The sequence below is a fragment of the Salvelinus namaycush genome, chromosome 35, assembly GCF_016432855.1.
Source record: "Salvelinus namaycush isolate Seneca chromosome 35, SaNama_1.0, whole genome shotgun sequence".
In the NCBI taxonomy this organism is placed as follows: Eukaryota; Metazoa; Chordata; class Actinopteri; order Salmoniformes; family Salmonidae; genus Salvelinus; species Salvelinus namaycush.
In genome coordinates this window covers 18690210-18701814 of record NC_052341.1, presented here as the reverse complement: position 1 = coordinate 18701814, position 11605 = coordinate 18690210, and the positions used below count along the sequence as shown (strand labels likewise).

At 40.5% G+C, this 11605-nt stretch overlaps 1 protein-coding gene across 1 annotated transcript; it reads left to right on the top strand.

The window, feature by feature from the left end:
• The first annotated feature begins 1209 nt into the window (after positions 1 to 1209).
• On the top strand, positions 1210 to 11585 carry prkar1ab (protein kinase, cAMP-dependent, regulatory, type I, alpha (tissue specific extinguisher 1) b). The gene is made up of 11 exons (XM_038975434.1): positions 1210 to 1342; positions 4164 to 4401; positions 4599 to 4766; positions 5011 to 5102; positions 5237 to 5298; positions 5405 to 5451; positions 5874 to 6032; positions 6301 to 6361; positions 8681 to 8802; positions 8884 to 8965; positions 9203 to 11585. Exons 2-11 carry the CDS (start codon positions 4228 to 4230, stop codon positions 9373 to 9375), a joined length of 1140 nt encoding a protein of 379 aa, XP_038831362.1. The 5' UTR covers positions 1210 to 1342; positions 4164 to 4227; the 3' UTR covers positions 9376 to 11585.
• The last annotated feature ends 20 nt before the right edge of the window (positions 11586 to 11605 follow it).

Genomic DNA, 11605 nt, shown 5'->3' with positions numbered 1-11605 from the left:
CTCGTCCACGGTTATTCTCCAGCTCCACTGCCCTAGTTTGGAGAGCTGGGTTCTGATCGATCACTCTGAAACCCAGCTCCTCGACACACGTATGAGCTAGAGATTAGTTAATACAATGTAATAAATGTTATACAAATTACAAACAGCTAGGTTGAATCCTGAAACTATAATTCCCTGTTATTGAGGAAGGAAGGAAGGCGCTTGTATTGTTCTGTTTTTATCCTTAACATCAATAGTTAACAGGAGACCGAAAAGTGAAACAAAAACCGCTAAGGGCTGTATGCGTGACTTTTGCCTCATTTTCTATTGGCTGGTTAGATCATTACCTCTGCACCACTCAGATTGGCCGACCTTTTCATAACTTGTATCTGATTGGTTTACAAGAAAACAGTGCAGAGAGCACCGCCCATTCTAAATTTTGCGATTGGTTCACTATACCTTCTTTGGGCACGAGGAATTGTTTTGATTGTTTTGATTGGTTGGACCCATCAAGTGGTTTGCTGACCGCATTTTTGCTACATCTCTCTATGTGAAGTTTTGCAGAGTTTGCACAAAAGCAATACATACAGATATAGGATTTTACTTAAATTGATCACTCTTTTGTTGCTGAGAATTTTCCTGCTAAGCAGGAAATGCAAATTTGTAGTGTATTTGAGTTTTAAAAAGGCTTCTAAAGTTTGTAATTTCCACTTTGAAATGTCAGACTTGATGTGCCCTAACGAAAAGTTGTATCGACCCCTACAAAAATGTACTTGAATTATAATCCACTGAATAATTAACATTTCCTGTTGCTCCAGGATTATTTTACTGCTGTAGCAAACTGGCTCTAATTAAGATCCTACATCTGTACAACAATGCATTTTACATATTCCTTGGCTGATCAGTCATTAAACATAATCTAATCCAATGGCACTGCGATCAGCCATCTATTGTTTATATTAAGGTTAAACTGCTGAAGCACAGTGTGCAGAACATTTATCTTCATAAAACAACAATATCCACCCAAAATATTCATACATTTAGTACTATTTGAATAGAGGACGCTCCACCGTTCATGGGAAATTAATATGAGGCTATCAGGTCCTTATATCTGCTATTGATTTCCCATTGACGTCATGATTTCCATGCGTTCCCCTTTAATGTTGCCAAGGGTTACGGCTCACGTGTCAGAATGAGGCGAATTGACGTCAATGACGGCTCGTGATTGGTTCTAAACCCATATCCGGTGGGGAAGCGGTCCAAGTTTTTGGAAAAATCGAAGGGAGATATTTGGTGAGCTTGTGGAAATAACATCCAAAACCGAGTTAGTGTCAAAGGGCTCGCCAATAATTTGCGGATTCTTGTAAGTATTGCGCCACAGTGTTTGAAATTGATGCCATTGCGATCGCGGGATATGTAGCCTCGGCCTTGTATTTGTTTATGATAGAGCTCAAGATGGCGTCATTGGCAAGACTGGCCAGTACTGAAGTATCTCTGGACTGACTGGCTTTGCAGGCCAAACTGCCAACTAGGTTTCTAGCTACCTAGCTGGTTGATAGATTTGATATCCATCAATACAGTTTTAGCAAGCAAGCTTCGTCATGATTATGTTTATTTAAGTTAGCTAACGTACCAGTAAACTGCGATCAAACAGCCATCTGATGCGTACTAACTATAGTAACGTTAGATAGTTAACGTTTAGAGTATTATAGGCCAGGGCAGTTAGGTATTGGTTGCTGTCATCTCTTATGCTCCTTGCTCCTAGTGTTGTATCTTTAACAGCTATATTATCAGAGTTGGCTGGCTAGCTAGCATTGATGGCACCGAAATGTACCTTGTTTTCCATGTTTGTTGGTAGCCAACCATAGTTTGCCTTCTAATTTATCGAAGTTGTAACGTTACTGCTCCAGTAAACGTTTTGAAAGCAAGGTCATTTTGAATGTTTTTCTTTTTGGTGGGGGATCTGTCATATTATTCCAGGAGACAGACAGTTCATGGGCAGTATTGAAAACGCCAGAGCAAAAAGCATTGCTAGATAGCAGGACATTCAAGAACTGTCTGAAATCCTAATCAGCAGTAGCTCTGTTAACTATTTATTTGATTGATACTTGATGTAAATGGTTGTTTCTATCATTTGACTCTTCATGATCTGTACTTAGTGTACAATGCAACCATTTGGTGGTGTACCTAACGTGACCAATGCACTAGATCCTCTCTTTTGTAGTAAAGCAGCATGTCATACTTGCTACTGGCTCCATTTTTTTGGTCAATATTATAAATCTAAATCTACTTTGACAGATTAGTAATGACATGGTCCTATTTAAATGGCATATGAAATACAGTAATCCAGACCTCAGCATGATGAAACTGATAAGAAATGTAACTTTTCTTCTCCCATCAAACAAGGATACAGTTTGTTTTGTTGTTTGGGCCTATCTGTCTACCACCACTTAACTTATGGCTGCAGGGGCAGTATTGAGTAGCTTGGATGAAAGGTGCACAGAGGTGCCCAGAGTAAATGGCCTGCTCCTCAGTTATAGTTGCTAATATATGCATATTATTATTAGTATTGGATAGAAAACACTCTGAAGTTTCTAAAACTGTTTGAATTATGTCTGTGAGTATAACAGAACTCATATGGCAGGCAAAAACCTGAGAAGAAATCCAACCAGGAAGTGAGAAATCTGAGGTTGGTCGATTTTCAACTCATCGCCTATTGAAAACACTGTAGGATATGGATCTGTTTGCACTTCCTACAGCTTCCACTAGATGTCAACAGCCTGTAGAACGTTGAATGAAGCTTCTACTGTGATGTTGAGCCGGATGGGAGCTGTTTGAGTCAGTGGTCTGGCAGAGAGCCAGATCCTGGTCACACGCATTCCACATGATATCGACTTGCGTTCCATTACTTCTATAGACACAAAGGAATTCTCTGGTTGGAACGTTATTGAATATTTATGATAACAACATCCTAAAGATTGGTTCTATACTTAGTTTGACAAGTTTATTCGACCTGTAATATAACTTTGACGTTTTCGTCCGATGTTCGCCTGGACCTGCACGAGCGTTTGGATATGTGTACTAAACGCGCTAACAAAAGTAGCTACTTGGACATAAATGATGGACATTACCGAACAAAAAGAACAATTCTTGTCGAAGTGGGAGTCCTGGGAGTGCATTCCGACGAAGATCAGCAAAGGTAAGTGAAGATTTATAATGCTTTTTATGAGTTTTGTTGACTGCACAATTTGGCGGGTAACTGTATGGCTTCCTTTTGTGGCTGAACGCTGGTCTCAGATTATTGAATATTGTGCTTTTGCCGTAAAGATTTTTGAAATCTGACACAGCGGTTGCATCTTTAAAAGTCTTTAATAGTGTATCTTTAATTATATGTAAAACATGTATCTTTCATCAAAGTTTATGATGAGTATTTATGTTATTTGACGTGGCTCTCTGCAATTTCTCCGGATATTTTGGAGGCATTTCTGAACATGGCGCCAATGTAAACTGAGGTTTTTGGGTATGAATATGAAGTTAATCGAACAAAACATATATGTATTGTGTAACATGAAGTCCTATGAGTGTCATCTGATGAAGATCATCAAAGGTTAGTGATTCATTTTATCTCTATTCCTGCTTTTTGTGAATCCTTTGGCTGGAAAAATAGCTGTGTTTTTCTGTGATTTTGTGGTGACCTAACATAATCGTTTGTGGTGCTTTCACTGAAAAGCCTATTTGAAATCTGACACTTTGGTGGGATTAACTACAAGATTACAACAACAAGTATAAGATACATGTATGTTTGAGGAATTTTAATTATGAGATTTCTGTTTGAATTTGGCGCCCTGCACTTTCACTGGCTGTTGTCATATCATCCCGTTAACAGGATTGCAGCCATAAGAATTAAGACTTAATCACATCATATGACCAAGTTACCCTCAAGCATCCCTGAAATGCCCATCTCTTTTTCTTTCTGTCTCACAATCTCTCTCCCTTCCTCTAATCCCTTCCAATTAGTCCCTCCCTCTCTTCCTCTCTCTCGCATCTGCATTTTAGTCAGTTATCAGATGTTATAAGACTATAACAACCACATTAGAAGAAGATTGGAACTATTTTTTTTAAATATATATGCGTAATAGAAGTACACGTAATAGAAGCAATCCAAGTTGTCTCTCAATCTCTAGTTTAGAGGCCAGAGTTCGCCAGTTCACCAGGTCGTAGCGGAGCAGTAGTGCGTCTTCAATCGTGATGGCGTCGGGCAGTACGAGCAGCGAGGAGGAGAGGAGTCTGAGGGAGTGTGAGCTGTACGTGCAGAAACACAACATCCAGCAGCTGCTGAAGGACTGCATCGTCCAGCTGTGTACCTCTAGGCCTGACAGACCCATGGCCTTCCTCAGAGAGTACTTCGAGAGGCTGGAGAAGGTGAGTCTGGGTGGGTAGGGTGGCGAGTGTGTGTGCAACTGTGCGCATCATCCAGCTGTGTGCTTCATCCAGCTGTGTGCCTCTAGGCCCATGGCCTTCCATGAAACTAGTTTTATAATTGTAGTGCCTTTATATTGTAAAGTCTTGCCCTGGCAGCTGATTGTCTGTGTGTGACCTCTGACCTGTGAACCATGCAGGAGGAGGCCAAGCAAATCCTGAACCAGCAGAAGGCCAGCAGCCGTTCTGACTCCCGGGATGAGGAGGTGTCTCCTCCCATGAACCCTGTTGTCAAGGGTCGCCGGCGGAGAGGAGCCATCAGTGCTGAGGTCTACACAGAGGAGGATGCTGCATCCTATGTCCGAAAGGTGAGGATACACACACACTCATACAACATACTGTACGCATACACACACAACTGCACACATAAAAACTTACATCATCTTGAAACACATGGCTCTACTAAAACAACAAAGCATCTGACAAAACGCAGTCATTTAGACCAGCCCACAAAACAATATTCTCTACTTACAGTCATATCTATAGGCTGGCTGGAGATTTTGTGAATACTTAGGGTGATTTGCTTAATCATGGATGGTTTTTGTTTTCAAGTTCATTCCTAAAGACTACAAAACAATGGCTGCCCTAGCTAAAGCTATCAAAAGGAATGTGCTTTTCTCTCACTTGGATGACAACGAGAGGAGGTATGTTGTTAACAGGCTTTGTTGGTAATGGTCTTTGATTTGTCTGTAAAGATTGGTTGTCAATGTGAGTTTAGATCAATCCCACTGATCATGCCACAAACCTGAAACTTTACAAACACGATCTTTATTCACAGCGACATCTTTGACGCCATGTTTTCAGTTACCTACATCACTGGAGAGACTGTTATTATGCAAGGTACAGTAGGTTCTCATTGTCCTTTAGATTCAGTGGAAATTCAAGTAGACCTGAAGTGTCTTTTTATTCCAGAGAAAAGATTAACAATGTCTTCCTTTTCTCTCAGGTGATGAGGGAGATAATTTCTACGTCATCGACCAAGGAGAGACGGATGTAAGTCTCTTGATGTATTTTAGGAACACACACATTTTTGCACAATGACTCTTGTATTAATAAACAAACATTCTCACACAAGCATTCCAGTTTGATAGAAAACAGGCCCCCAAGTTGAAAGCTTGTCTTGTTTCTTTCCCTCCTGAATATGACAGGCTTATTTTTGCAACTGTCTTTTTAGACTGTTCTGTCTTCTTGTTTTGTCATATGTTACTTTGCTATTCAGATCCCTATTATCTGTTACCTTAGCAATGCCTACTCTCATAGATCTAGCATTCTAATTATATGGCTACGTCGCATTATTTCTATATAATACAAGAAACAACATACACATAGGCAGTGAACAACATCTAATAGTGACAGTAACACGCTGACGTTACCTGATCTTAATGTCTAAATACCCTTCTCCCCCTTCCTGCCAGGTGTATGTGAACAACGAGTGGGTGACCAGTATCGGGGAGGGGGGCAGCTTCGGAGAGTTGGCCCTGATCTACGGGACCCCCAGGGCTGCCACCGTCCGAGCCAAGAGCAACGTCAAACTGTGGGGCATCGACAGAGACAGCTACAGGAGGATACTCATGGTGAGCCTCGCCCTGCTCTGCTCTGACACTTCACCTGACTGACATGCTTTGATTTACTTTTGGATGGATTTACGATGAGTAAGGACATGTAGAATTGTTGCGAATGAATTTTTATCAAATTTTTTATAACTGCTGAATTTTACAAATTGAAAATACAGACAACTACAAAAGGTTAGCCGTATGACCAGTTTATGCATGATGTTTGAAGGCTTACAACAATTGTCAGAACTCAGGAATGAACATTACGACCTGTTGTTATTCTTTACAGGGAAGCACTTTGAGGAAGAGAAAGATGTACGAGGAGTTCCTCAGCAAAGTTTCCATCTTAGGTAAGGTTCACTGTTTATTTAGCTTTTTCACATTTCTGCTCATCATAATAATAATAATAATAATAATAGCCACTGTTTAAAAAAAAAAAAAATAGGTCCACCAGCCACTGGCGTACAGTGCATTCAGACACCTTGACTTTTTCAACATTGTGTTATGTTACAGCCTTATTCTAAAATTGTCTACACACAATAGCCAATAATGATAAAGTGAAAACAGGTTTTTAGAAACCTAAATAGAAACCTAAATAAAAAACAGATACCTTATTTACAACGTAAGTATTCAGACCCTTTGCTATGAGATGTGAAATTGAACTCCGGTGCATCCTGTTTCCATTTATCATCCTTGAGATGTTTCTACAACTTGATTGGAGTCCACCTGTAAATTCAATTGATTGGATATGATTTGGAAAGGCACACATCTGTCTATATAAGGTCCCACAGTTGACAGTGCACGTCAGAGCAAAAACTAAGCCATGAGGTCAAAGGAATAGTCCGTAGAGCTCCGAGACAGGATTGTGTCGAGGCACGGATCTGGGGAAGGGTACCAACAAATTCTGCAACATTGAAGGTCCCCAAGAACGCATTGTCTTCCATCATTCTTAAATGGACGAAGTTTGGAACCACCAAGACTCTTCCTAGAGCTGGCCACCCGGCCAAACCGAGCAATCGGGGGACAAGGGCCTTGGTCAGGGAGGTGACCAAAATCCTGATGGTCACTCTGACAGAGCTCTTGAGTTCCTCTGCGGAGATGGTTGTCCTTCTGGAAGGTTCTCACATCTTTGCAGCTCTCCACCAATCAGGCCTTTATGGTAGAGTGGCCAGACAGAAGCCACTCCTCAGTAAAATTGCACATGAAAGTCCGCTTGGAGTTTGCCAAAAGGCACCTAAAGGACTCTCAGACCATGCGAAACAAGATTCTCTGGTCTGATAAAACCAAGATTGAACTCTTTGACCTGAATGCCAAGCGTCGCATCTGGAGGAAACCTGGCACCATCTCTACGGTGAAGCATGGTGGTGGAAGCTTCATGCTGTGGGGATGTTTTTCAGTGACAGGGACTGGAAGACTAGTCAGGATCGAGGCAAAGATGAACGGAGCAAAGTACAGAGAGCTCCTTGATGGAAAAAGCACTCAGACTGGGGTGAAGGTTCAACTTCCAACAGGACAACGACCCTAAGCACACAGCCAATCCACTCCTGCGTTGTCTTCGGACAGGTCTCTGAATGTCCTTGAGTGGTCCAGCCAGAGCCCGGATTTGAACCCGATTCAAAAATCTCTAGAGAGACCTGAAAATAGCTGTGCAGCGACGCTCCCTATCCAACAGAACAGAGCTTGAGAGGATCTGCAGAGAAGAATGGGAGAAACTCCCCAAATACAGGTGTGCCAAGCTTGTAGCGTCATACCCAAGAAGATATTTAAAAAATCTACCATTCACTCAGATTTTTTACCAGCCAAAATATGTTATTTTCTGCTAAAGTTACACAACAAAAACAGATGAGCATGGTTTGTAATGTTTCTAAAACAATACATGTATTATTTGTAAGAAGAAATGTGGTATTTGTTTCATAAAATTTTTTGTGAGGCTTTTAACCAAAATATTAGATGACACAAAAAGGCAGGATGTTACCGTGGTAATGCAACTCTAGTCATGTTTGTGCCTGTGAGATTGAGTCTGACTAGTAGCAGCATTATCTTCTCTTCCCTAGCAGTTGAAACTCAAACATTGAAAAACAACCCAGCTTGTGAACAAAACTATGTAAATAGCCAAGAAACACAATGACAGTCTCACTTCAGTAGACTTTCGTTTCAAGTAAATTAGACCAACTTTTATGCTTGTGCGCAGCACTTCTAAAAATGAATATTTTACACAGCTTCTCATGTGCTTACAGCCCCCAGCCAGGCAGTGTTGCAGCGCGAGGTGGGATAGGCTATATAGGATACTTTTACTTTTTGCAGTTATTTTCCCATCTATGAAACATGGCAGAAATACTTTGATAACAGCTACTGCAGCATTTGACTATAAATGTGATCATACTTGACCATTTTTATTCACAAATGCAAGTGAAATGCTTGCATTGTGGAGGCCTGACCACCCGGGAACGTGATTAGTGAAATAGACATCTTACCCACCAATGTCAAAATCTACCCTTATTTAGCAGGTGGCGGATGTTAATTTTATGCCCTGATTATAGCCACTTGCATACAGTGACTTTCAAGACACGTTAACAACTCTTCGTCCACCACCTAGGTGTACTGTACAGTGAATGGTTTCTTTATTGTGATGTCACTTACGTCCCTGTCTTGTGATTCCATCCCCTCAGAGTCTCTGGACAAATGGGAGCGTCTGACGGTGGCTGATTCTCTGGAGCCGGTGCAGTTTGATGACGGACAGAAGATCGTGGTGCAGGGAGAGCCTGGCGACGAGTTCTTTATCATACTGGAGGTATGTACTTCACTCTAGTGTTTCATTTAGTTTGTTTCAGTTCTCCCTACTGAACAGGACCCTGATGTTTGTGTTCTGTAGGGTTCTGCAGCTGTGTTGCAGCGTCGCTCTGAGAACGAGGAGTTTGTGGAGGTTGGGAGATTACAACCGTCTGACTACTTTGGTAAGAAGAACCTGCTCAGGCTTCAGCTCTCCCTCTCCTCATCAACTTTCTTTCTTAATTTGTTTGTATATGCACTATATAAGCCTGACTCTCACATTTTTAAGGTGATATGATGAGAAAAGCACAAAGCTCTAACCTGATTTGGCAAGCCTCTTACATATTTAGATGTTATATTAGCAGAAATTAACCTAATTTGTGAAGCCTGTTTTGTATTGACCATCTACTCCGTTCCTCCAGGTGAGATTGCCCTGCTGATGAACCGTCCCCGTGCTGCCACTGTGGTCGCCCGCGGTCCTCTGAAGTGTGTGAAGCTGGACCGACCACGGTTCGAACGCGTCCTAGGGCCCTGCTCGGACATTCTCAAACGCAACATCCAACAGTACAACAGCTTCGTGTCACTGTCTGTCTGAGGGGTTTCCCCACCCCCTGTACCCCCTAATCCCCCCTGTAACCCCATAACCCCTCCCCCCCTTCTTTTAGACCCAGGGTCCACCAATGCAATTTTGCTTCAATGTCAATTAATTTGATCTTCCGTTTGCTTTAGCTTTTTTTTTGAGCTTTTATGCTTTCACTGCATTCACTGAAATATATATTTTTTTTATTTATTTTTTTTACTCTAATTTAAACATGAACGGTGATTAGTGAGGGATTGGCCGAGGTTAGGACAGGCCAATGATAAGATGGGACAATCAAACATGGTGAAGTAAGGATCCATGATGATTATTATGCAGATATTTTGGTTCCATATAAAGTGTCAAGTTTGGCATTCTCACAAAATTATCAAATTTTTCCTTTCAGAGTGAAAAGAATGCTGGAAGCGTAAGGATTCCATCTAATTTTCATGTTATGATCTCCTGTTTATCCTCCATTGCTCAAATTGATTTTTACATTTCTCATATTGTTTCCATTGATTGTTCCATCAATCTAATTCACTATTGTTTTATCTAGTTTGAGAGCGTTTGTACAACTTAATGCAACCAGAAGGTTTTCTGTTGTACAGCTATCAAACTAGTGCCAAATGTTGATAATTCTTTTCACAACTCGGAACCCATAGAAGATTCTTATTCTATAGTCCGAAACAGTGGAACTCTAAACAGGAAGTATCTATCACCATGTTAACACTCACCTCTGATTGGTTGGTACATTATTGGCTACAATGAGGGGAAAACATGGAGTATTAGTGTATTTCAGTATTCATAATTTTTCAGTATACACCAAATAATTTCAGCACTATAATTCTTTAAATAGAATTATGATATAGTTATTCAATTATTATTAAAGGTATTATTATCTTTATTGGCTGAACAAACTAATGTTACGCTATGGTTTGGAGTGATGGTAATCTTAAGTACGTTTTAAATGTCTTTTTGTAAATGCTTATTTTTCCATAAATTCTATTTTAGGTGTTCAGTGCCACAGCGTAAATAAATGCTTCTTGTCAACTGACAAAACAGTATGTAGTTGTATTGTGAAAAATGTAATGGGTTAACCTTTTAAAAGTAGGCGAAAGGGCTTTAAAATAATTAGCATTTTAAGTCTCCAAATTTGTAGATTGTTTTATGGGTTTAAGACTTATTTATTTATTTATTTGAGCGGTGAAGTTAAAAAAGCAAAAGAATCCCAGTGACTGGTGACTCAGACTAAATTCAGATTAAATTGTCTTGCGTTTTAAGATTATATATTTATTTTAAAGCGGCTTCGCTGTTAAAGCTTTGTGAGAATTATTTGAATGTGTTTTTGAAACAATCTGTGATCTACTTTATGCTTACCTACAGCATAATGTAAAGTGATGAGATGGTGTGAATGAAAGAGTATTCCCAAACTGGTATTCCCTGTGTTGGTCAAACAGTTTCACCCCTTGAATCTTAACAATGCAATGTCATTCTGACAAATGTATTTAGCATTTTTTCCCCTATTAACTCCTGCAGAAATCTATAGTCTCAAGGTTGTATTCCTTTGCACTCCTGCCTCACAGCTTGCCCCTCACCCCCTTTTTACAGAAAGTACCCTTACATACCGTAATGCTATTATCCCTTTCTGAGGTGTTCTCCTTGTTTAGGCTCTCAATCTTGTGTACAAAACAGTATGGCTGATTGGATGGATGGATGGATTGACTTGTGTAACCGTTTGTTTATATGTCCAAACCAATCAACATGATCCTGAGTCGATTGCAGTGTTGCCTACTTGGTCCAAAACTTTTGTAGTGCTTTCAGATTCAGTTGATGTTATGGAATTTTGCAGTTGTCTATTTGCTGACAGTTCAAACTCCCACCAATGATTTGCTTGTGTTTCTTCTGTCACATAGCAATCACATAGAAGTACTGATGTGGTAAAACACATCACCACAAGATTACTACTAACTAGTAGGCACACTGCAATTGACCCAGTTTGCCTTAGCTTATGTAACCTGGGCGTAGGCACTCCTGCTAGCCCGACCTTCAGCAAGTTTGCGCGGCCTGCAGCAGGCTCTGAGAGCTGCAGGTCATCTGAGGACCATTCTTTTTATATTCTACCCAATGACTGTACTCGGTTTGACTTCCTGTATGTGCAAAGACATTTATCCTTTTGGTATAGATTGTTCCAGATGGCAGTTTAAGCAATAAAAGGAAAAATCACCGACTGAGTCATTTACTCATTGGT